The 26,527-nt window shown below is 41.2% G+C and overlaps 1 protein-coding gene and 1 long non-coding RNA gene across 6 annotated transcripts in view; one reads left to right on the top strand and one right to left on the bottom strand.

Moving 5' to 3' along the window:
- Positions 1 to 890: 890 nt before the first annotated feature.
- On the bottom strand, positions 891 to 24,995 carry ZFX (zinc finger protein X-linked). 5 transcript variants are annotated; one of them, XM_050972726.1, is made up of 8 exons: positions 24,892 to 24,995; positions 18,951 to 19,041; positions 17,945 to 18,511; positions 8,929 to 9,078; positions 8,592 to 8,735; positions 8,363 to 8,497; positions 6,026 to 6,166; positions 891 to 4,710 (listed from the first exon to the last, which is right to left on the bottom strand). In XM_050972726.1, the coding sequence occupies exons 2-8, from the start codon at positions 19,009 to 19,011 to the stop codon at positions 3,524 to 3,526; spliced, it is 2,385 nt and encodes a 794-aa protein (XP_050828683.1). In that variant the 5' UTR covers positions 19,012 to 19,041; positions 24,892 to 24,995; the 3' UTR covers positions 891 to 3,523. The 5 variants fall into 5 exon arrangements, with proteins under 5 accessions (XP_050828683.1, XP_050828691.1, XP_050828695.1 ...); XM_050972734.1 differs by lacking the exon at positions 24,892 to 24,995 and adding an exon at positions 24,683 to 24,858; XM_050972738.1 differs by lacking the exon at positions 24,892 to 24,995 and adding an exon at positions 24,228 to 24,496.
- Positions 24,993 to 26,527, top strand: part of LOC127059430 (uncharacterized) — a 14,757-nt gene continuing 13,222 nt past the window's right edge. Inside the window, exon 1 of the long non-coding RNA XR_007777219.1 lies at positions 24,993 to 25,901. This is a non-coding gene — a long non-coding RNA (uncharacterized LOC127059430). The remainder of the gene's footprint in view (positions 25,902 to 26,527) is intronic.

Below are 26,527 nucleotides of genomic sequence, written 5' to 3'. Positions count from 1 at the left end.
TGAATCACTGAGATGAGGAGCAAGTCAGCATTTCCTAAAGGCACCAGTGAGAGTGAACTAACAGGTATAAATGTCCTGAAGGTACCTGGGCCTCCTCCCTGGGAAGGCAGGTGCAGATAGAGGGCAGTGACATCCAACAGCACCTCTGCCAGTCGTGGCACCAGCGGGCTGGCGCTGGGTGATGTGCTGTCAACACAGGATGGCCTGTGCCAGACAGACCATTGCCAGAGGAGCTGCCACTGCCCAGCTGGATTTAACTGGGCTGAAGCATTCGGAGAGCAGTGGGGAAAACAGCCACAAGCCCTCTGCACCCCCAGCCGGCCCCTGGCTGCCCTGCACAGGGAGCAGCGGCTGGAGAAGCTGGGCAGGGCAGTGAGGACAGGCAGAGGCCTCGCTCAGACATCTCCCCACAGAGCTCACCCTGCTCACCCATCCCAGCAGGAAGGGGGCAGCTGGGCTCCTGCTGAGGCTCACATGGCAAAAGAGGCACCAGGAAACATTTATTCAGTCCCAACAACAGCAGTGCCCCTCATTTGCTTCAAGGTCTGGAGGGGCGTTTTGGGACAGTTGTAGTAGCACTTAGCAGGAAACCACTTTGCTGAAAAACACAAAGGCATTATCAGAAGTTGATCAGATGTGAATTCTTTAATATAAAACCAGGCATTAAAATGGATTTCGAAGACCTGCCATCCCTTTCACTTTTGCAGACTTCAGGTAAGGGAACATTTCAGCCACAGCAGGGACTGAATGGCTCCTGCCCCAGTACTGCACAAAATGAGCCAAGGAGCAGGGAGCAGAAGGGAAGGTAAAGTGCAGGAGAGCTGCAGGTGACTGTGTCCCTCAGAAAAAGGCTCCATCTCAGGATTGGCATCAAATAGACTAAACGTTCATTAAAAGGAAAATATTTTGAATTTTATTTTTTCACGTTATTATCAAGTACACAATTACAATAATGTCACACATCCCTATATGGTTCTATGTATTGTTTTTTTCTTTTGTCTTTTTTACAAAGTGTACAGAGGGAAGGACATATACAATATTTAACAGGGTATTTTCTACAGAACAATAATTTATATTATGTCCTTGTAAAAATCTGTACCTTTTTTAAACATTAAACTGAAACATCCATTTTATAGCATTTGCTAAGCAAATTATTTAAGAATTAAAACTAACCTGTAACTAATGTCAGTACATTAACAATAACTATAACTTCATTTTCTCTTTATACAGACAAATACATTTTACAAAATTCACTTGACCAAACCCTTAATTATTAAAAAAAAAAAAGTTTCAACATTGTGCTTTAAAAAAAAAAAGTGGGTATGATTCCAGGCTACGTAAGAGAAAGAAAATGTGTAAAATTGTGTTCTTTGTCTTTCAGCTTATTTAAAAAAATAAAGTTCAAAATGGCTAAAATCCTCAGCACTACCATGGGATTTTTTGCAGATTTTGTACACTTCCAGGTTTCCAGTTAGAAAATGCTTGAACATAAGAGAGGAAAAAAAAAGTAGTCACAGGCAAGTATTTTGCAAGAAGCAAGTGGGAATCTCTGCTGGGTTTTACTGCATCTGGTTTGGCATCAGCAGGCAACGGACACTACGGCCATGGAGGAAATCCACTAGCTTCAGCGGGGATTTCAAGGAAGGCACAATGTATTACAGCCAGGAATTACACGCTAAAGAGTCATGGAGTAGCAATATTACACAAGAGCACCCAGCAAGTCTGGGCGCACTGCAAGGAGGCAAAGAAAGAAAAAACCATCCTACAACACAAGCAGTGACATGGCATAGGATTCTCCTGAACTGCACACTATGGACAAGAATTTCAGCTTACAGTGAGACAGGAGGGATGAGCAGTAGGGGCAGGGCTTGGTAACAAGACAAATTACAAAAGGCCTAGAAGATGCACATCCAGAAAGGAAACCTTTGTCCCTCTATCACCCCAGACTTGAAACTGTCACTAAAATTCCTGTTTGAGTTCAATTGGAAGTTCACCTGCCTAGAAACAGCAATTTACACTGGCCCAGCCTCTGAAGCCTTTCCATTAGGGAATTGTTAGTTACAAATCTAACCTAATCTGGCAGGCAGCTGGGACTGAATTCTGCAATCCATCATCAGTGGCTGGGATGAGAATTTGAGCAAGAGGAGCAGGGCCATGTCCTAAAATCTGGCCTGTAATTAAAATGGTTTGGGTTTTTTTGCTCCAAGGTTATTGTTAAAGTACATGACTTTGTGCTTGGTACATTTACACTGCAATTAGCAAATGATATGGAGCTACTTTATTGTAGTCTTCAGGTGGCAAAATTGCATCTAATATTTGTAATATTCTCTCAGCTGTTTATAAACAGATTGAGTTAATTCTGGATACAGTACTAATTATTAAACAGCCACTGAACACAGCTACTAATGGCTCAGGAAAAACATTTAATTTAGTAACAGAACTGCATCTATCATAAGTTACTTTTCTTATTAAGGATATCTACGTTACGTCTCTACTCCTTATGAACTCATCTGCTTCACTCCATTCCCTTCTTAAGCTCTCTCTGTAAATATCTGGTTTCCAAAATTGAGGCACCTCTTGGTCTTAAATTCTATTCTAAAACAACTAACAATAAAAATGTGACTTGAACCACAAACTGCTCTTTCAAAGAAATACCAACATACATAAAAGCATAAAGTTTGAGGTACGTTTACCAGCACATACAGACAGTTGTGATCTATTGTTAACTCTGCAAATGGAACAAGAGTATTTTATGTTTCCAACATTTAAGACAGGAATAAAGTGGAAAAAACCCAACTCTTGTAACACACAAAATCTTTCAAAGACAAAGAAGCACAGAACAATAAATGTAATATTTGCGCATATTTTGAATTTGCCCAGGAAAGATAAAAACTGCCCCAAACCATTTTCTGAAGTATTTTTCTCTCTGAAACCAGAATGAAAACACAAAGTGAGACTTGTAACTCCTCAACCGGAAAATAGTTAACCTGCCACGAAGTCTGTATAGTTAAAACAGGACAATCAGGTGGGCCCTAGTGACTTTACTGTCAACATGACAATTCCCCATTTTATACACACCTCTGACAATTTTATCAAGAGAAATTTCGTATTTTTAAAATTCACGACAAAACTGCATTAACATGGACACTGTGAGTATCAACGAGATCAGTAAGATAAATATACTTAAATAAACTATTACGGTTGAAAAATTCAGTAAGAGACAGGGTTTACTTTATTAAATGCAACTTTATTGTTGCCATCTTTTCTTCATTTATTAAACAAACTGAATAGAATTCAGAACACGCTATTGAACAAAAGGTATAAAAGTCAACTACAAGCAATAATCCTATTTTTATACAGCAACAAATCAAATGCACAGTATTTTTTTTGTTTTTGTTTTTTTTGTGGTTTTTTTTTTGTTTTGTATGTGTGTGTGATCGCAGGTGATTGGCTTTAAAATAAGCTAACTGCCTGAAAGGCAAATTTCCTTTATAATTCCAGCCATAAGTCTGTGAAAGAGACTTTAAGGCAGCCCAACATCTTTATGATGTCGCATAATGTGCTGGTTCTTCTCTGAAGGCCTTCGGAACCCTTTCTTGCAATACTCACACCGGTGAGGGTAGTCTTTTGTGTGAATGGAAATCACGTGCCGTTTGAAGCCTGAGGCGTCTGTAGTGCTATACTCACAGTACTCACACTGATAAACTTTCCTGCCACTGTGTGTTTTCATGTGTTTTTTCAGCTCGTTTTGTTGCCTAAAGCCCTTTCTACATCTCTTGCACCTGAATGGAAGATCCTTTGTGTGAACTGAGAGTATGTGGCGACTCAAAATGAACGGATCTGCAATTTTAAAGTCACAATGTCTGCACTGGTGCAATTTTTTACCTTTGTGAGCCGCCACGTGTTTTTTCAGTTCCGAAGGCCTGTGAAAGCCTTTATCGCACATATCACACTTATGAGGATAGTCTTTTGTGTGGACTGAAATAATGTGTCGTTTCAGATCACTCGAGTTTGAGCTCTTATGGTCACAATGCAAACACTGATGTGTTTTACTTTCTTGATGCATAAGCGTATGCTGCTGTAGCTCTTTGGTATCTGAAAAAGTCTGGAAACAAATGTCGCACTTGAGCGGCGTTTCCTTACTGTGTTTAGTCTTTACGTGGGTTTTCAAGTTGGAAGAGTCGGCAGATCGGTATTCACAATATTGGCACTGGTAGGGCTTCTCGCCAGTGTGGATCCGCATGTGCTTCTTCAACTCCGACGGGTGGCGAAACCCTTTGCCACACTCCACGCAAATGTGAGGAAAGTTCTTGCTGTGGACAGCCAAAAGGTGGTGACTCAATAACCCTTGTTCTGCTGTCTCATAATCGCAGAATTTGCACTTGTGCATTTTATTAACTCCTTTGTCCCTGTGCACCATCTTGTGAGTGAATAAAGTTCCTGCGTGAGAGAAGGTTTTCCCACACTCATCGCATTCAATAAGCTTTTCTGTTTTGTTGGTCAGCTTATGACTCTCCAAGTGGTTATGTAAACTTATTTTTTTATTCGTAGTGTAATCACAGTCTGTGCATCTGTATTTCTTCTTGGTAAGAAGGTGCTCCGGGTGGTTTTTCATGTGCCTTTTCAAGAAACCTCTGGATTTAAATTTCTTTCCACAAATCATGCAGGGATAGACTGTCAACGGATGACCATCAGGGCCAATGATTATTGCTGAAAAATAACAAAAAACCCCTTTATCAATATTATACAATACTATTACACTTCAGTAAATGTCAGATGTTAACAATAAGCTGAATTGTGGAGAAAGATGGGATACATATGTTTTACTATACAGATGTTCTTCACCTCAAATAATTCTATTTTGAAGAACTCTGACTGAGTTCACACATTAAATACATGCAGAAACCAATGGCTGGTGCAAAGAACAGCAGCCAACTTGTTAAATTGAGTATCATCTAGTAAGCAAAGTACACAATCTTCTCTTGATTCTCCACAAATCGGTAGAAAAAGTTTAATCTTGCAGTTTAATCACCTACCATTGACTACAATTCAGATGCCCTGAAACTAACACCTCCTTCTTACGCCATCTGTCACAGCTACAATCTGAAGAGGTACCAAGCAAGAATCAATAAGAACATGTTTCACATACAGAAACCTCATAGCTTTGGAAATTATTTGCACTCATCTATTACCCTGATTTGTTTATCCTGAATTTGCCTAGGCAAGTAAAAAAGCTGTCTTGTCCAAAAATGTTTTATAAGAACTGACTAGCTGGAAATAGAAAAGGCCAACTTTAATTTGGACAGCTTACTAACTCAAGCTAAACAAAACGGAACTCCTACAGTTAAGTCACAATTTGGAAAGAAACTTTTAGGCAAAATTTAAGGCAAGGCTACTGAAAAAAAAGTTGTATTTTTTCAACTTTATCAAACCAAATAAATATTCTGACTGTTACACAATAACAGCAGAAAACAATTATGCCATAAAACACTTCTGTTCTCACAGATGAAAGGAAAAAGATAGGCACAAACGTCAAGGCAATTTTATTTCACCATTAGAACAGGAAAGGGTATAGAAGTTACACTACTGAAAATTAATATACAATGTTCAGACTTTCCAGTTACCTACTGAGCTGAATGAAATGCATTGTTCTACATATTTTCAATAAAGACAAAAAAAAAAGGGGGGGGTTTAAAAGGCATGATTACAGAATACCATTTATCTAACATCACCTTTAAAGTTACATTAAACATTAAAATGGGTGTGGCAAGTTAAGTATATAGCCTTTTAACCTTGTGCTATAATACTTTTTTCCTATGTCAGAGATGACTTCCTTTAAAACACCTGCCACAATCCAAATCACCCATGTATTTAAAATTTGTAAAATAAAATATGCACTCATTTATAAAGCATTAGTGTTGTCAACCAAGTAACTCCCCAAATTCCTCTTTTTACAAAACACTCCACATGCATCTGTTGATTGGCAAGTGCTGGGATGAACGAGAGCCAGGCACCACATACTCACCTGTCTGATACTGTCTGGACTCAGGTCTCCTCTTCTTCTTTGGTTTTTGCTTGGCCAGCCTCCCAAGTCCAGATGACTCATCTATGTGCAAAAGAGCACTTGCAGTGCCATTCCGACTCTCGATGCCATCGTTATTATTACCTACCAAGGGAAGTTAAAAAGTTACCTACCAACGCTGCAGGTAATTCAAGCACAAATTTTACAATGGTAATAACAGAAATGATAAACTACTATCTGGACATTGAATCAAACTGTAATAATGTACAGCATAAGCTGCAAAATGTCTCACCATGTAACTTAGGAATTATGTTTGGTATCATGAGCATTAGGTTTGTTAACCTAATTTTACAGGAGTACATAATGTACATGAAATAATGGCTTTTCACTACACAGAGAATTCTCCTTCAAATGCAGCATTTTTTTGAATCTCTTTGGTTGCTAATTATGCCCAAAATGTTTAACATTAATAAATAATTGCATTCACAGTATCCACTGTGCCCTATTTTCTTCTCAGTCCTGAAATACATTTGTGTGTGAGCTCTCATTCACTTCTGTCTGAATTCACCTGACTGAAGTTTGTCACACACCAAGTCACACACCAAGTTTCTGAAAAGGAGCTGTGATCAAAGAATCTTTCTCAACAGCCCATAAAGTGGCAAACAAAGTACACTACTTACTATTATACACCTGATGCTTTAGGGCTTACAAATTCTTTCTACTGGGAACAAAGAGCATGCTCAGTATTGTGTAACAGAAAGAAGTAAAGAGTCTCTGCCTCACAGAGCTTTGTGTTTTAATACACAAATGGTATCACTGTATGTAAAACAAACATGAAAATTACAAATACATTCAAGAAGGTATTGGCAATCAGTTTGACATAGGTAATTTAAGAGCATAAGTGAACTTTCAATAATAAATGTTGTGGTCGAGTATGTACTTGAATCAATAAGTCAACATTTCCTAGTGAAAGCAAAGAACACAAGTAAGACAGGAAGATTCAAGAAAGTGGAATATGTTCAACAGCTGTTCCTTTCGTAGGGTGCTGAGCATTAATATTCATGATTAATGTAAGGAGACTCAGAGCCAGACATGTGCAGAGCCTGAAGATTCTCATCTATATGCTAGCTCCAGTGTTCCTCTGCCATTTTCAGGCCTTCATGCTTCATTTCTCCCTGTCCCCGCCATCTCTCACCCTGTATGCTAGGCTGCTTACTGCTGACAATGCAACCATTCCACTGTTTCCCACATACTTATATTCTCCTTTCAATTCCATCTCACTGTTTTAACACATTCTGCTCAATTTTCTCCCCCTCCTCCAAAACCACTGAATGTTTAGTATCCAACGTTTCAAGTTCACTCAATTTCGTTTTTAATGCCTACTCAGAGTGGCTTATGTAATTTCCTTCTCACTCAAACTGGTCTCACCAGTATATGGTCTAAGAAGAGGCTTTGGGTGCACTACCATCCATCCCCTAAGTAACTTTTAAACACACACTGCTCCCTGAAATCTTGCCCTTCCTGACTTATGTCCAAAATTCCATCCCCTTCTGTATTCCCAACCCAATTCTCTGCTGGCACCATCACCACAATCCACATCGTGCAGACTTTTAAGTTTTGTCCTCTACTCCACTATTTCTTTTGTTTTGTTTAGAAGGAGAAGGGGGCAACACAGAAACATTTTTTCAGATGAAATTCTGGTCTTAAGCTTACTAACTTTGGGAAACCAGTCTGTGCACCAGTTGGTGTAAATGGTTCTGCATGCTGGAAATACTCTTAAGGTTTGGCTACAATTTTAATATCTCCCTCCAATTTCTTTTATTAATCAATTAATTATAGCCATTAGTGAAAGCATGTGTTTATATGATCCTTCTAGAAAGCACTTACATCAAGCTGGACCTCAGTGCTGCTTTTCACTGCTACACTGAATCTTACATACTACCATTTGCTTTCTTTCTTGCGTGCCCCCCACCCCAAAAAGAAAAAAAAAAAATCAGTTCTAGTCCCAAGCCAGCTCTCTCAGTTTTGTGTCCCAAACCCCTAAACTCTGAGGAACAGAGGTACTTGAGATTCAATTTTTTAGCTGGAAGCTCATGTATTTCCCCTTTCACATCATGAAAATATCAAGGAAAATACCTGTAAATAGAAACAAGAAGAAACCTGCCTTACAATTTCCCTCTTCCTTTCTTTTTATGGCTCATTATGCTAAGAAACCATTCTTAAACTAAAACTCTAGAAACAAACACAAAAGCACAAATACTCTAGACTACCCTCCAAAAACCAATCCCTGGTACTTTGCTGCAGTGCCACTCAAGGATAATTCTTTCAAGTATTACTTACCATAAGCTGCTGCCCAGGCTATGGGCATGAAAGTTTTAATTTCGGTGTCATCGATTTGCTGTTCATGGGCTGCTGCGGCATCCTCCTCTCCTACAATCACCTCCATATAAACCTCATCAGCTATTTCTGCAACATCTAAGATAAAAAGAAGTTTAAAAAAAAAAAAAAGAGGAATGCTGCACTGCTGAAAGCGAAAATCCCTGCTCCCAAAGGAAAGCCACCTACTTACTTAAGTCTTCGTCTTCATGCTGAGAATCATTTACAGTCATGTAAACCATCTTCTCCCTTGGAATACGAATACTGCTATTCTGATCGAGCAATCCAACTGCGTGGTCATTCTCTGGCTCGCTCTCCACAATGTCTACTGTGCCCCCTGATTAGGAAGACCAGAGCAAAATATTTTAAATACACTTCACCAAAATCTATGCTAAAACACAAAAAATTCAAAATTTGTCAACTCTTCAGTATCAGACTCACAGGCTTTTACATACCACTTGAGAGAAACCACAGTCTCATGCAAAATTTCAAGTGTCAGGTTGGAGTATTCTCAAACATGTGTATTTTACCTAAATCGTCTTCTCCAGGATCTGCTTTGAATATATAGACCTTGATGACTTCTGGACAAATGCCATCCACTTTACAAGAGCCACTTTCTGACTCTGCTTCCATGGTAATTTCAGCAGAACCTTCGTGTTCTATCTTACCAGCATCATCCACTACAAAAACAAGTTATTACAATTACCCAGTCATATGCAGACAGACATATTTGAAAGACATATTTATTAATTATTACTCAAATTTGGAAGCAGTTTAAAATTTAAAAGTTGTGGTAAAGAACCTACCCATTAATTTTTTTTTTCATATCCTTGAAAATAGTGACAATAAACACAAAAATAAATTCAAGCTGTTATCTTGTAGTTAAGGTGGAAGTGCAAGAATGCTGCGATGACAGAACTAGAGGCACGAACACCGCACCAGGCAATGCTAATAAGGAAACTGACCTGCATCAAGATGATGGTAGGAAGAAGGTATACATAAATACTCCACTCTCCTTCAAAACTAATAAGCTATTAATTATTCTTTTCAAAAGCATTATCTATTGCTCAACCCTGTCTCTGATGCAAGTGGTACTACTGCTGGCCGTCAGACCTGGTTCCTTGCAAAGCACTCGTACTGATGCTTTTCCAGCTGCCAAGAGAGGAAACCTGAACTCCAGGAAGAAACTCCTCCCTTTCCTCATGCCCTCCACTGCTGAGGAAGGAGCACAGCGCCCCCGAGCACTGCCCTCCCACTGCAGGACTCCTTCCTGCAAGACCCTGCCCTACATTCCCATTCCTGCTGCAGCCTGTGCACTGGTGTTCTTCCTGCAGGACCCTGCCCTACATTCCCATTCCTGCTGCAGCCCTGTGCACTGGTGTCCTTCCTGCAGGACCCTGTACTGCATTCCTGCTGCAGCCCTGTGCACTCCCAAACTTGGCTCTCCTGCTTCCAGAAGGGCACCCACACCACACTCCAGCCTGAGCTGCTGAAACTTGCCCAGAATCCCACATATCCATGGCTGACAGCCAGCTTTACAAGGAACACACTTGGATTTTTGAGGTATACTGTACATAGGCACCTCCCCCCATCTTACTTTACCAAGAACAGGTTTTCAAGAAAAAAATAGTAAGCATGCATTCACAAAAATCAAATCCAGCTCTTAAGACCTTTTAAGCATCTTCCAATTTTCACAAGGCCCAGATGTTTCTTCAGTACTGAAATTATTTAGGAATTCTTAACGTGACAAAATACTTTTGTAATTTGTGACTTTACTGTCACTCCCTCAGAGTCATGCATGACTTCAGTTCATGACAGAAAGACATGGAATTTATTCTAATAAAAGTCTAAGAACTGTCCTATAAATGGTGACTAATTTTTAACTACCATGCCTAGGACATACTAAATACTTCACAAAATATGCTTACTTTACTAGCACTCATTGAACTACCCTCATAAATAAATCATAGCTTTACTACTCAGTAACTGCATTCTTAAATTTATTTTAATACGTACTTTAAAAAGAAGCTCAAAATGTTATTACTATTATTTTCCTACCATGAAGCCAATAAATCAGCCTTTGAATTAGATAAACTATCACATGTTCTGTCTCATGAATCAAAATAACTGTATTTAAGTACAATTTCTCAATCAGGCATCATTACTCACAAAAAAATATGAATAACATTAAATTATAAAGCACTAACAAATTAGTATGTCTCTCTCCTTACCAAAAGAACAGCAGAAAAAACTAAATACTCAAAACTAAAAACTAAATACTAAATGCTAAGATCATGATCAGCGGCCATGGTACAGACTATTTCAAGCAGTAGGATGTTTAAAAAATTACTTTGTGTCACGGGACAACATAACATCTTGTAGCTGAACCCCAAAGCATTTAAGAGTAAAACCCTTAAGATGTTCTTTTGAATCTCATTAACAATGTAGCTCCACAGTGTGTATATTCAGTTACTAACAGACTTCCATGACTTCTCTGTCATATCCGTGATATACCAAATGTCATTGGAACTCTGACGAAAAAGAGAACTTGCTTTTGTTCCTACATTTATGTAGCTGTTCTCCCTTAACTTGGCTGTTTCCAGTGTCAGGCACATTTACTTGGAAGGCTTTCAAATCAGTGTAGACTGACTTTACACCTCTGAAGCCAAAAGGGAAGTCTGCCACCAAGATCAACTGATGCTGGAACATACCCACGAGGAAGGAAAACCATGGCTGAGTCAATCAGACAGAAAACAAACCTATGTGCATGATGTGAAACAGGCCCATTTCTTTTAACCAAACCAGAGTTTTTACTTCTATTCATACATGGAAGTATCCATTAATAACTTTCACACAACAGAAGAATTCTAGGTCTTAAAAACATGCTCTATTCATGTTTTGAAATAAGTTCTCCAAGATTTTAAGAATATTAGAATATAGTATATTCTAAGTATATTAGTATTATCCAACAAAATAAAAAAAAGTTATACAATTTAGAGTTTATTTATCCCTGAATTCCCTTTATATTCAGCATTGTTTTAAAAATATAACAACTGGTTTAAATATTTTTTAACAGAGCCATTAAACTGTAAGGCAATTGATGCATAGGAGGTATAGGCCAACTTTTCTCATCCAAAAGGAAAAAAAAAAATATCACTCTTGACAGGTGGTAATACTTTAAAAACTGAAGTCCCTGATTACTGCTTGAAAAGCAGTAATATTTGCAGCATAGTAACGGGTAACAGGATGAAAAGTAGGGTGGAAAGAAAAAGATAGGAAAAAGATAAAAATCAAAGGAACACACAAACCAGGGTCCTTCAGGAAGAGAATGGGTATTTTTCAGAAAGTACCATTTCCAAGGTATTTTATCCTATGGCTACACAAGCATTTATTTCTACTGACAGTGTTTTTTAAAATTTGCTTTCTATTTAACATTTGTCCAAAGCTTCTGCATTCTCCATGTATCTCAGTCTCACAATCTGAGAAAATTATGTTAAGAAATACTTGACTGATCAATGTTTCAAGTTGGAACTTGGATTATATTAATTTTTCATTAAATTCATAGCCCATCAAGGGGTCCCACAAATTACCATCCATGGCTGATCTTCTTTCATACTGCTCTTCTTGGACATTAACCAAAAAACAAAACCAACCAACCAACCAAACAAGAAACCCTGCAAAAACCCAACAACAACAACACTCCCCCAAAAACCCAACCAAACAAAAGTACTTAAAATAATTAGTTAAACTTCTAAGATACCACTTTCTTTTAAGTAGAGCCACTGAGCATTACTAAACTAATCACAAATCACATTCTAGAAAAAAGTTCAGGCTAGCATTACTCCAGTGCTGTCATACCTTATGCCTCCATTTTATCAGATATAAACTGGACACTAAAAACTTTAAATGTCTGATTCCCCCCGCCCCCCCCCCCCCATAATAGCTGGTAGCTTTCATTCAGTAAACAAATGGATACAGACTAAATCGCAAGAGTTTAAAAAAACCAAACAAAAACAAAACCCAGAAAAATTACCAGACACAGTATGAACCTACATGAATTGCAAGAATGCAGTCTATGGTTAGCTTGCCAAAATTCTTCACAGACTTCACTGATTAGAGCAGCCTGCTCTTTGCATACTATGATTTGCAAGAAACAAATAAGTATCCAATGTGGCCATAATTGCTTCCATATAAAGATAATGCTAGAATTGTGATCAAAAGCACAAACAGATGAGAAAGGTGTCACACATGCATGTGTCACAACATGAAAGCCACAGCATATTTAAAATCTGTCTAGTTAGCACTTATGAGGAAATCAACAATAAGAGACCAACAGGTAAAAAAAGGAGTAAGGAATAAAGAATAAAGTGAAGAAATAAAAGATCCAGGCAACAGCAACAACAGCAGAATCTATGTGATCTATCACAATGACAGCATTGGTTTCCTAGAAAGTACTAAATTTAATTTTAAAAATCATATAATAAACTAGTAACAGCCAAAGAACAATTATCTCCAGTATCTCTACCCCTCTGTTACAACATGTTCAATGGCATTTTTGGGAACGAAACAAGCTCCCATGCATTGATAATAAACTCCACACTTAAAGCCCTGTTGCTGCCAGTTTCCCCACATAGAAGCATAAATGTCAGGCCAAGATCCTGATTTGCTCCCATAGAACACCTTTTGTTTAACCATGATACATACACTTTCCCCTAGATGTTGCTTTTAGTTTTTTATATCAGATATTTGAAGGGTAGGCAGATAAAGACTTTGTACCCTTACTGTGGTTTATTTCCAATTAAGAAATGCAAATTTAACTGCAATTATTTTTAATAGATTCCATAACTTTCTAAACTTTTTCTTTCCGAGCATTTCTCCTCTATGTGGGATTAATGAGGAAAATAAAAGGATTGCAAAAAATAGAATTCATTTAAGCACAGACACCTTCCACCTTTTTCAAGTACCCACTGTTTATTGCTAAAAAACACACCAAAACAAACAACCTAAGGAAAAGTCTATCTACACTAGTTAAACACATCTTAAAAATGTGTCAATGGAGCAATTAAACAAAAATAATCTATTTTGTCAGCCTTTATGTTTCCAAATGGTTCTCTAAGCTGCTAAAAAAATGTGTATCACGGGACACTTGTCTGCTTATAAAATAAACAACCCTATTTAAGCATTCTTAATGAAAAAAGCCATTCATATTTTCTCTAAAACAGATTAAAAGCATTGTTTTCCCCTGACTTTGTTCAGTTATTAGTGACAGCAACATCTACTTCACTCAAAAGCAGACAATTCCTAGTCCACTGAAGAAACTATTTTTACCATACACTTACTTCTTGATGGCAAAGCAGGTTTCCTAACCTTTGAGAAAAGAGAAATCTGCTCTATTTTCATTTTAATTCATTGCTTTTACATGTGAGTACATCCTATGCATCTAAAGGTCCCTTCAGGGTAGCAATCTAGTAGAGGTGTAATTCCTGAGCTCCGAGCTGGGATCTAACACTTGTCCTTCTTGTGCTCTGCCCCTAGCAAACAAACCAGACTAAGCTCTGAGACATCACTCAGCCCAAGGTAACCCTTATTTCCACCACCTCTCAGGGCAACCTCCTGAGCAGCCTGAGCTGCAACAACTGCTGATGCCACTCCAGTGGTCAGACAGAGACATGGCAAGTTCTATTCTCTGAGAAAAAAATGCATTTTTAGCAACTCCAGGGGAAAAGAGGGAGACATTTACACTAAAAAAGCAATTTAAAGCATTTTGCTTTCTTGACTTGAAGTCTACTGGATGACCCTAAAGAAAAGCATGAACCCTATTGGCTTGGTACATCAGATCCACTGCTTTCAACCTAAACATCCAACAAGGATGAAAAAAAATAGGTTTCACCTAGGCCTCTGAAAATCATTCTCCCTCAGTGAGTTACCCTGGGTTCAGACTCCTGAAATGAAAAGTGTAACAAACAAGAGACTTGTCTAAGTCAGAGAAAAGCAAGGGGATGGATGGATGGATTCATTAAGCAAGGGGATTGATGGATATAACACAGATCCCATTTTCACAAATTTTTAAATTCTTAAAACTGCAGTTTAAGCCTTGTGAGGCTGTCCTTCACTCTTTCCAGACTCCTCTTGTCAAACTTTTGTACCTCACTATTTTTACTGCAGTAAGAGCATATCAGGATACAATTTTTCATCTTACAGAATCAGTTAATGCCAGAGGATGTGTCTACCATTGCCAAACAGAATGAAATCAGACCAAGAAAAAATCTCCATTTCCACTGTATTGCCAGGTGCAGGACACTGCTTTCCTGGGTTAGTAAATGTAGGATGTTTGTTTTGTTTTGACAAACACCAGTTAATCTCACCACTACTTTTCACTTAGGGAGAAATTGTTTTCCAAGCTAACAAATAATTAGTACCAGTGTGAGTCACAGCACAATTTATACTTTCCTGACCCAACTCATGAACTGGCTTGTTATGGAACATGCAAAAGAAAAAAAAAAAAATTATCCAACCTCCTTTCATCTTTTTCAAGCTACTAACTGGTAGGTTTGCATTCTTAGTTGAATGAATATCTGATTCTGCTCTGCTGTAAGTGCCCCAAATCTTCCATGGAACAAAAATGAATCTTGGGCAAAGACAAAGTATCCAAGAAAAAAAAAGTACATAAAAAAGTAACTGGTGATATAAAGCTTTGCCAAGAAGCATTGCCTTGAAGATGAAGATAGCAAAGGCATATTAATGCCAAAGCTAAATTAAATCTAACTGGGAAAAGAAGTATTAAAATACTGAGCTCAATGAAGCAAAGTCACAGAATGAAACCCATAGGAACTGTACTCTTTGAAAAGACAAACCAGTCTGAAACCAACAAAGAAGGTAGAAACACAACATTAAAAAAAAAATATACACACGGATTAGTCATTCTGAATCACTTATATTCAGGATAAAGTGAAGAAAATGACCTTAAGAAAATATACGTATACTCAGCTCATTAGGAACAAAAATGGAAATGCTTATAGAGAGGCACAAGACAGGAAAAAGCAAGAAGATTTTGCCAATAGCTTCCACTGAAGAAAACAGATGGAGAAACCTACAACAGGAAGAACATGAAGTGTCATCCCCTGCTTTTCAAGTGCCTATCTAAAAGAAGACAGGCAAAGGCATTCTGAAGAACACAGTCTAGCTCACAGATCTGGGAAGCAGAAACATTTGACTACTGTAATAGCAGACAAGATTACATTCCAACATCTGCCCCTGCAGTTCAGGGAGTTTTGCCAGAATTAAACACAAATTTACAAGTTAGGATGAAAAACCCAAAATTGGATTGGCTGGTGTTACTACCTTTTGAAAACTAAGTTTAACTGAAAACTGAGACAGGCATCAGATCAATGAACACATACACTGCTGATGCAAACAAAAAATAATAAAAAATTAATTCAAATCATATTTTTCATACAACAAAGAGACTGTTTGGCAAGACAGCCTTTACTTGATGAAAAAACACTAGACTCTGCCTTCACAACCAGAAGAACTTGTTAAGCAGGCTTTAAACACAGTAGGTGGTAGTAGGGACTTCCCTTCAAAATGAACTGTAGAACATTAAACACAAGTAGAATGCATATTTTGTCGTGTAGCGATTATTTTAAATGCTGGCTTATTTAAGGTTCTGAATCTAAACAAAGCACATTGCAAGAGACATTTAATAATAAATAAAGTATGAAACTGCAGAAATATGTGACAGAAGATGGAAAATACTCCAGCACAAGTGAACAGCTGAATTTCTGTGCTTCCTGCCAGTCACCACCTGTTGACAACTGGTTCATCTAAGAAGCCTTTTCAGCTAGGCAGGGATCATCCAAAGTGGCCTCTACCAAGACATCCTGTCCTCGTTCAGCCACTGCCAGCAATGAACAGGATACACCCACCCCTCTCTGTGCATTTCCTCAGGCATGGTTTGCAAAGTGCTCCATGGCAGCAGCCCCAGAGGCCCTGCTCTGCTGCAGGAGGAAAACCTGCACTGGAGGGGTGAGCAGAGAAAGGGGCAACAGTGCCTTGAAGAGCTACAGCCAAGGATATGGAAGAGGGAAGGATCACCACCAGAATCAGGTCCCAATTATCCATAGGCAGATTATCCAGTCTGTTGTCTAACTATGCAGCAGGTTCAGAAGCATTTGAACTGCTTTCATCAGACTTAACTTGGGTCCAGAATCAGAAAGTTTTATCTGTACCACACCAGACAAGAGTGCATTTATCAGTCTGGATCAATACCATTTCAGAACAGATCCCCTGACCTATTTCACCTCAGTACAATCCTGCAGTTTAATTTACAATATTTTGTGTGATCCATATTTTGCATTATCCCATTTCATTGTTTTCCCAGATAATAGAGAATTAACTGTACCTCATATAAACTCAAAACATGGCTGCAACAAGGTTACTCAAGGAACTCAAGAGATGATAAATTAAGAAATGCAGTGATCCTAGGTAAGGAGAAGCAACATTAAAATTTGTAAGTACAGAATATAAAATTAAAACAAGTTATTATACATTTCAAAAATATGTCCAAAAGTAAAGAAGGGGGAAAAAAAAAGAAAAAAGGTAACTGAAGCAAAGCACGAAGTACACCTCATAAACGAAATCATTTAACACCACACAAAACTGAAGTGCCTGAAATGGCAATTAAACAAACCAAAGTAACAAGGCTTTTCTATTTCTGCAATAAATAAATGTTCAGCATGACACTGTGATGTTCCCAGGTGCTGCACTGAGTAATCACTATAATAAGTAACATACTTAGAGTAAACTCTAGTTCACACAAATGGATATACTCAGTAGAAAAAGGGTTGATGATATGCTCTATTTTTCTCCACCCTCTATTTAAGCCTTTTGAAATACAATTCAAAGCGATTGTGCCACTGCTCCTAAGATTTAGATATTCACTTCCCAGCTATGAGCAGCAATAGCTACTCTTTTTGTTAGCTGCATACCTCTGTCCTTTGCTTAATCAAGAGAAGAAATCACATCCTGACAGCAAAAAAACCCATATAGCTGTCAGTATCCACAATAAATGGAGTGCAAGAGGTGAGGGCTTAGCAAAAAAACAAGACATGGATTGGATTTTCAGAAACCACATTTTTACTCTTTCTTCTTCATGAAATATTTTTGTTTCCTTAAGGTCTTGATAGTCATCAAAGTAACCTGCACAAATAAGCATTTTTAAATATTGTCACATCAATTTTCTTTCAGTTCTTATTAAGTATATGGCACTTAGTTTACTGGAATTCTTACTCTTTTGTTCATATGCTATAAATTGCTACAGAAATAACTTACAATCAGACATGCATCTGCCAGTATTTCTCTCCATTAGCTTCACCAGAACTTTTAGCCCGTACACACTCCTAAAAATCCCTCTTTGTGAGTATACTTGTGAGATCTACATTTCAATAAAAAAAACTGAAACTCTGCTTTGGGTATTGTCTTAAGCCCTCCCTCAGATATTTCAAGCCCATATCATAAGAACTTTGATGGCTTTACCCAAACACTTACAGGAAATCATAAGGTAATCATCACAGTTGCCCTTCTCATCCTGATGTTCCACAGGGATTCCATTGGCATCAATCACTGCCTCTGATGCACAGTCTGCCACCAAGACTTCCTCAGAAACAACATCTGTTCCCAGAGTATCAGTGACAATATCTGCTTCTTCAACATTATCATGAACTACATGTTCTACGTGTCCAACTTCAGGTACATGCATGGACTCAGTTGTCAGTACATGCTCTGGTATAGACATTGTCTCTGCTGTTATGTCAGAAGCTAAAACATCATCCGGGACAGTGCAATGAGCCAAAGAAACCTCTTCGGCTACGTCTGTGTCCAGCACCTGCTCAGGAATAATGACTGTTTCAGACACATCTGGCTCGTCCATGATATCTGGGCACTGAACATCCTCGATAACAACATCCTCAATGACATCCTGGATTACTACAGAGTCTGGATCATCGGGAACAAAATTATGCACAGTTATATCTGAGTCGACCACATCTGAAACAAATACTGTTTCCTGTACTTCCACAACAATCTGATCTCCATCCATATGTGCTGCATCAGCTCCTGAAAAACACAATTAAAATAGCACTTAAATTGCAAAACTGTCTCATATGAGGTGCTTGATGATTGAAATTACTTTTGTTTCACTTTCACACTATGATGCACTTTAGTAAACAGCCTAACAGCATATGAACTATTAAGATAGATAGATAAAGCAAGTCCTCAGTAGATGCTAACATAATTAAGATGAACAAGATTTTCTCTCCCGAAAAAGATTTGCAATTTTTAGACTCTCCCCCAACACCCAAACAACTATTACTTGACTGAAAGAACAGTAGCTCATTCATATTGCTGTGAGTAATAAAAACAACCCAAACTCAAAAGCCAGTACACTATACAAAAGCATTGATGCAGCACACCACTTCTAAGCAAAGGCAGAATAAACAATAGTCAATTGCATCGAATTCGAACACTCTTATCTATGTATTATCTCCTTACGGACCTGTTGGATCAAAAAACGCATTTGGCTCATGTGGCTGCAATTCAAGCCCATCTTCATCCATGGCCTTTAACTCTCATCAGTCACAGCGTCTCTAGAAGATAAAGAAGAAAGGTTATTTCACTTGTATTAGGTGAAGAAGGTTGCTTCTGTTTATGCACTGAAAAGTTGACATTTTGGGTGCATGGAAGTTAACACACAGCACCTCATGACTTTAAGATTAATTGGATTTTACTCAGTCCCTCAGTCTGGGATTCTAGCAATAATACTCTGGATGACCAAACACCCACTGTTTGAACTAGAGTGTGAGGTCCAACACTTTGGGTCCATTTTTCTCAAAACCCCATGGCTTCACAAACACAGAAGCAGCTCATAAAGGAATATGAAAATATGATTTTCTTATCATCTTAAAAAAAAATTAAGACAAAGCCTAGAGATATTCCTGTGAGAACCTTAATCCAGCGTATTCCTACTGACAGAACTCAAGTCCCTATTGGATGGGGAGGAATACAGAACTGTAAATCATTAAGAATCAATATGATAAGTTAAACACAGAGAGCTCATTATCTGAAATGCACACCAGTTCTGATGTCCTGATGTTCATTCTTGGACAGTCAGGAAGAGTTCACTCTTATGTCACTTCAGGAACTGAAATCATCAATGTAAACTGCTTCCAGTACATAACATCAAAAGTTTTAAAACCTACATCTGCAAATATTTTCAAAACTCTTGCCCTAAGACAAAGTATCATAAGTATCACAAGTTAGTTCTCAAAAATTACCAAATGTCATGTTCTACCAAAACTTTTGAACAGCATGTCAACATTTCAATGCATATTGACTTAGGATTTCAGTCTTCTTAATGAAAGAATGAAACAAGACCACAAAGTTAAAATACTTGCAAAAATGTAAAACTGCAATCTAAATTCTGCTGCTTAGATATGTGCATTACAGTTAGAATCAGGCAAACCTAGTTAGGTAAAATGCAGTCTAACATAAACTTGTACTACTGCCTTGCACTGAAGTCCAACTACTTTCCTACATGCAAAACGAGCAAGAGACAACAGAATGTTGCTTCATGTTTCTGCTTGTATTTCTGTAGAAGTGGAAGATGTTATTTTTCTTCCTCCAAACATTTCTTACAGTCACAAGCAGAAAGCTCCCTATTTCTGTGATACTTTCACAAAAGACAGACAAAACATCAAGATTTTACACAAGGTTTCCATAAGAATCATAACCTTTCCAAAATACATCAACTAACATTTACATTCATTAAGGCTTTATCAGGGAAACTGCTATACAAAAGAAAAAATTAACTAGTCCAAAACACAAATCTAAACCCATAATCTAGAACAAGTATTTTCTAAACTTGCTCCACTTTTTGGCTTTAAATTTTCTCAACTCTTCACCTCTGGAACTCTCTTTTGGGATATTGTCCAGGCTCCAGTGCAGTCACTTGGGCCTTCTCTTTTACAGAAGCTGAGGGAGAAATATAGCCAGACACTGAACTGGAAGAAAAACAGTGTAACACTAATAATTTTCCAAAGTGTTCTGTATTTGTGTGATGCTCAGCTGGATGGTCTCTGTATTTAAAAGACAGCTGTGCTAACAAGTCATTGTGGTATCCAACTGGACATGAATTGCCTCCCAATTATTCTGTGAAGCACTTCCATCTGAAGTGCCCACTATGAAGAGGAACAGCTCTTCACCCAATGCCTTTTTTCAGAACCAAGAGCAGAAGGAAAGTGTTTCTCAGCCCAAGATGCAAGAAATAGCTTGACTGATGGCAATCAACTTCTGCTGTGCCACAGAAACAAAAAGAGTAACAAAATCCCATATAGTAATTCCAGCAAGAATTATTCATACCCAAATTGCTCTCCTCCCATCTATTTGATATACACCTATCCAGTCTACTACCAATGTCCTTCCTATTCATCTTGTCATATTTTCTGTATTGCCTTCACTGTTTAGTTTCTTCTCTTCTGTTGCTTCTTTTCCAATTTTTGGTATGCCTGCACCAATATCATGTTCATTACATCACCTGCTCATTTCATCCCTCCAGCTTCTAACTACAGTACCCTCCCATCATTCACACAAACCTCTGCTAGTCACCAGTTTGTAGCAAAGATTGTATCAGCAATTAGGAAGAGCTTATTTTGGTAGGAGGCAAAGGGGTACTAAGGGTTGGCAGAAATAAAACTGCCTCTCTCCTCAGACTACACACACATAGGAAGATGGAGCTCTCTGTCCTGATCTCTGGGAAAAGTTCAGATGCACTTTGTGCCTGTGCTTTTGAGGGCTGTATTATCATGCACATCAGCCTGCCATCTGCTGCGACCTGACCAGCCTGAAGTGTCAGTTCACCACCTGAGGAACTGGCATTCGTTTCCTCTGCTTCCTGCTTTCACACCTACCTGACCACTCCACCACAAATTCCTACTCCTTATGATTCATACCTGTACTTTCTCTATCCTATCCGCTCCCTAAATTCCTCACTTCACTAAGTGAGGTACTCTTTCACTGTCTGTCTATCTTCTTCACCCCTGAGATGCAGAGGTCTTCATCACTACTTTCCAGCTTCCTCTAAGTGCCCGCTGACACCATCTCTTCCCGGTTTTTCTTGTTTTCTAGATTCCAACAGATTCTAAACCCAAAATATCCCTGTGGTGTTCAGGAGCTGCAGTTTCACAGCAGTGACAGCCCAGCACACTGCACAATTCTGGCCTCTTCTGGTCAGGTCTTCTTACCTATGCTGGCAAAATGTGCTCATAACAAAAACTCAGGCTCCAACAAACCAAAGACATTTCCTGGCACATGGCTTTCAAGTCTGAGTCTTAAAAAGGCAACCAACACTTGCTTTGGTGCTTGTTCCAGAGGAGAAAGAAATTTCAATGCTTTCTTTTTTTTTTTTTTTCCCTCTTCCTTTTTTTTTTTCTGTCTTACTAAATAATGTTTCTCAAAATGCACTTTAGCATACAGACCCAGGGAACTCTTACCCCTGTGCAGTACCATAAAGAGTTTGGAAGCGCTCCACAAGGGCACAGGCCCCACATCCACAGAAATTTGCTGCAAGAAGATGACCAAATAGGATGCAGGCACTTAAAACAGGAATTAACTAAACTATCTGAAATAACAAAAGCATCCAAATCAGAATGTGCAATCCAAAAAGGCATAAAGTAACTTGACTATGGCTGAGGCAAAAAAATACAAAGATTCCTGAAAACACTTCAGGGTTTGAGCATTCTAACCAGGAGATGAGAAAACACTTCTTCCTGCTTGCTCTTCCGAGGGTGAGCACAAGACGCAGCCACACAAAGGAAGGAACACCACAGGGCTCTGTATCTCTAACAGCAGCTCCGTGACACAAGAAATACCAGAGCTGCTTCTTGCAAGCACCACAGAGAACACCTTCAATTCCCTGGCAAGCACCCCAAACTCTGTGGCACCATAAAGGCCAGGAAGCAATTCCAGATGTTCACTGTTCTGCAAGATTTCAAGAACAGAAACTCCTCTCAGTCCTTCCCAAACATTCTAGCTAACTTTTACCTCAGGACCCGGTTCTGGCATCAAAGCTAACAGAATCAGTTTTTCAGTTCCATCTCAGGAACCCAAATTCTCAACGAAAGCTGGTGCCCATCCATGTCCCTACACTTGGTCCTTCTCAACTGTGTGTCTTCTTGTTCAGATCTCAGGAATTCTGGTAACACTTCTTCTACCACTGGGACAAAAAAAATCAGACGCATGCAAAATCAGGTTTTGTAACCTCTGAAAATAACTAAACATCTACACCTTTTACTTGGCATGGGTCCATGCCAGCTTCACATGGATCAAGAACTAATACAACTCTGTAATACACTTAATTCTGTCCATACAGTTAGTTTTCACAAACTGATTTGTACCTATTTACTCAGAGACTTGGCTGGTTTTGGCTTTATAGAAGTCAAGGTAACATTTTGAAGTGGAAGGACAGATGGAAAATTACATATTAATTGAAGAAATGGTATTACTATATCAGCAATAATATTCCAAAATAAAAATGATCATGAGAACAATCAGTCAAAAAAAGCAATGCGGACAGTGCACTGCCACATTACAGATATTTGACTCAATAGACCTACCAAGGTAATCAAAATGAAATAAAATGAAATAGACAAGTTGTCATGCTTTAAAGAAGGAGCAACTTTAAAAACAGATCTCCTTAAAAGAGATTTAAATATTCTGCAGAAATAGTTTCTCCGCCCTCACAAAAAAAAGGGGAAAAAGGGGAAAAAAGGGGGAAAAAAGGGGGGAAAAAAGGGGAAAAAAAGGGGAAAAAAGGGGGAAAAAGGGGGAAAAAGGGGGAAAAAGGGGAAAAAAGGGGAAAAAAGGGGAAAAAGGGGAAAAAAGGGGAATGGGAAAAGGAGAAAAAAAGGGAATCTTCAGAAAAGCAATCCTTGTGAAGAAGAAATGCATATAGCATAGTTATTTGCCTACTCCTAAGTAAGGCCACACACCAAATATCTAAGCAGCAAAACTCTTACAAATCAAGTCATAAAGCAGCAAAATTCCCCACGTGCAAGTGCTGGCCCCTACCCACGCTGGGATGACTTAGTGTACAGCCACAACCATGCTCCCGTCGTGCCTTGCTACATCCCATTAAAAATTGCGGCACGCCTGGCATGTCCCATTTGGGTCAGAGCCCCGAGCCAGCGAGGCTTCGCGGTGCTCCTGACGCGGCCCCGGGCTCAGTCCACGCCGCTGCTGCAGTGTCACAACTCGCCTGACGTGACCCACTTGTGGGAAACGCGAGGCACACACACACACGCACGCTGCCCTCAGTCGCACACATAGGAAAGGCAAAAAAAACCCCCCTACACTCTCTACAGGATTTCATTCCTGCCTTGAAAATAACCCCCGTTATCACTAGGTGGAGAAACAGAAGAATAAAAACGACGTGCAAAAACGACGTTGTAACAATGTGATCATTCAGCTGCTAATTTCTTGACGCATCTCCCTCAGTTTTGGCAGGGGAATCAGCGTTGCTGTGCCCACTGCGGTTCCGTAAAAAAAAACCCTCAAGTCATTCCCCTCTTTGTTGTAGTTCAGTGGTGGGGTATTTGCAGAAACCGCTTAAAGAAAAAGGTTTTCTCCAGATTTCACTGGAATGTTGTGCACCAGACAACAGTAATTCCAAAGGAAATAAGCTAATTCTTAACGAAACCTAAATTAGGGAAATGACCGATCCCAGGCGCACCTTTGAACCAGCACCAAGGGGGCCCCAAGGGATTAGGGGGCTGCTTACAGGGAAAGTGGGCGAAGGCGGCAGCGGGAGAGCTCCCGGCGCTGCCAAGCCCGCGCCGCCCGAATCTCCGGCAGGAGGAGAGGAAGGAGATGGCGGGGCAGGAGAGGACCCGGCCGGCAGCCCGACGCGGCCGCGCACGGAGCCGTGGCGAGCCGGAACGCGCCTCGCTCCACTGCGCCTCGCAGTGTGGCAGCGGGAGGCGGGGAGGGTGTGGAGGCTGCGGGCGGTCCCTGCCGGAGCCCCGAGGCTCCCCCGCCCCGCCCGGCCCAGCCCGGCCCGGCCCGCGCGGGGCCCCGGCTGTGCGAGCGATTAATTCAAGATGGCGCCGGCGCCCTCCGCCCCCCCCGCGCGCCGCCATTTTGTCTCCTCCTCCAGACACCTCCGAGCCCCCCCCGGCCGGGCCCGCGGCCCCTCACCGGCCCCACTCGCCTCCCGCCGGGCCGGCAGCCACCCACCTCCACTCCGCGTTCCTCACACCACCTCCCCCGCCGCCCCGGGCCGCGCCGGGCGTGCGGGACCCGCCGGCGCAGAGCCCGCGGCCCGCTCCTGTGGCGGAGCCCTGGCGCGGCCTAGCTGCGGCCTCCTCGCGGCCTGCGCCGCGGCCTGTGCGGGCAGGGGGAGGCCCGGGCCGGGCGGGCGGCAGGGCCCGGGCCGCGGCTCTTACCGTGCGGGTGGCGGGCGGCGGCGCTCGCTCGGCGCGGCCTCTCTCAGCGCGACTGGGCCGAGCGCGGCGGCGGCGGCGGCGGCTGCGGCGGGGCGGGCGGGCGGGCGGGAGGGGAGGGAGGGGCCGAGCTCGGAGCTGAGTGGAAGCGGCCAAGCTCCCCGGGCCGGGCCCGCCGTCAGCACGTCACGTCACTGCCCGAGAGAGCCCAGGAGCAGGCGGAAGGGAGCGCGCCGCCACCGCCGCCTCGGGCCGCCCGCCCGCGGGGGCCGGTGCGGCCGAGCGGGCCGGGGGCCTGTGCGGGGCGGGCGAGGCGGCGGTCGGGGCGGCGGGGCGGGGGCGGCGCGGCGGCGCTCGGTCCCGCGGCTCCTCCTGCCGCCGCCTCCGCCGCGGCTCGGCCGCGCTGCGCCGCCCGGGGCTCGGCGTGCGCCCGCGGAGCACAGAGGTGCCCCGGGACCCCCTCCCCACCCGACCCCTCCATACCGGGCGAGACCCCCCCCGCGCGCCGCCAGGCCCGCGGCCCGGCCCGGCCCCAGAGTGCGGGCCGGAGGCTCCGCGCCCCCGCCGCGGGCTTGGAGTGGGGTCTGCGCGGCGGGCAGCGGTTTTTAGGGTGTGGGGACTCCGCTCTGGGGTGGACGCGGGTCACCCCGGCGCGGGGCGCGGCTCCCGGCCGGAATTGCCGGGAACCACAAGGACAGCGGAAAGCAGCGGGGTGCGGTGCCGGACCCCCGGTCCCCACGGAGAACACGGACGGCGCTCCGCGGGGGTCACTGGCACTCACGTAACAGCAGAACCGGGGCGGTTGGGAGGTGGTGGTTCGCATTTTGGGGATTATGGAAAATTGGAAGTAATTTGGCGTTTAAACCTAAGGCCTGTCTAGAGTTGTTTTCTCATCCTTGTCATAAAAGTTAATAAGAATTTTCTTTTTTTTTTTTTTTTTTTTTTTTTAAGGAGAGAGTTGCTGTTGATCCATGAAAGATGCACCCTAAAGTTTTCGAGGCATTAGAAATTAGGTGGGTAACCTCATGGATATGAGGAGGTACCTTCAAATTAGTTGCATAATTGTGGGGCCAGGCCTCGAGGAGGTTTCTTCAAGAGGCGTTTTTAACGTTTAAGGAAACTGGAAGGAAATTGGCTGTTGCACTTATCAAATGATGCAAATGTAACTTATCTGGCTGAGAACAGTGAATGTGTCGTGTTTATTTTGCCAATTAACCTCTGGTTCAGCTTTGACTACACTTTAATTTTATGCACTAGTCTTTTCTATCTTAACACACAGGCATAAAATATAAATTGGGTGGTGCTTGGAGTTTATTTCAGTACAGCATTTGATAAACATACATCCTGCAAACTTTAACGGTGTGTTGTGGGTTGACCCTGGCTGGATGCCAGGCACCCACCAAAGCTGCTCTATCATTCACCTTCTCAGCTGGACAGGGAAGAGAAAATGTAACAAAGTTAATGAGTTGAGATAAGGACCAGGGGAAATCACTCAAGAAATACCTAAGGGCAAACAGACTCGAATTGGGGATATTAAGCAGAGCCAGGATAATGAGAAGTAAAATAAATCTTAAAAACCGCATTCCCCCACGTCTTTCTTCTTCCCAAGCTCTACCTCCTTTTCTACCAGCAGGGAAGG

This window comes from Serinus canaria, chromosome 1, assembly GCF_022539315.1.
Source record: "Serinus canaria isolate serCan28SL12 chromosome 1, serCan2020, whole genome shotgun sequence".
Lineage (NCBI taxonomy): Eukaryota > Metazoa > Chordata > Aves > Passeriformes > Fringillidae > Serinus > Serinus canaria.
The sequence above is the reverse complement of the archived record's forward strand: the minus strand, read 5'-3'. Positions and strand labels throughout refer to the sequence as shown.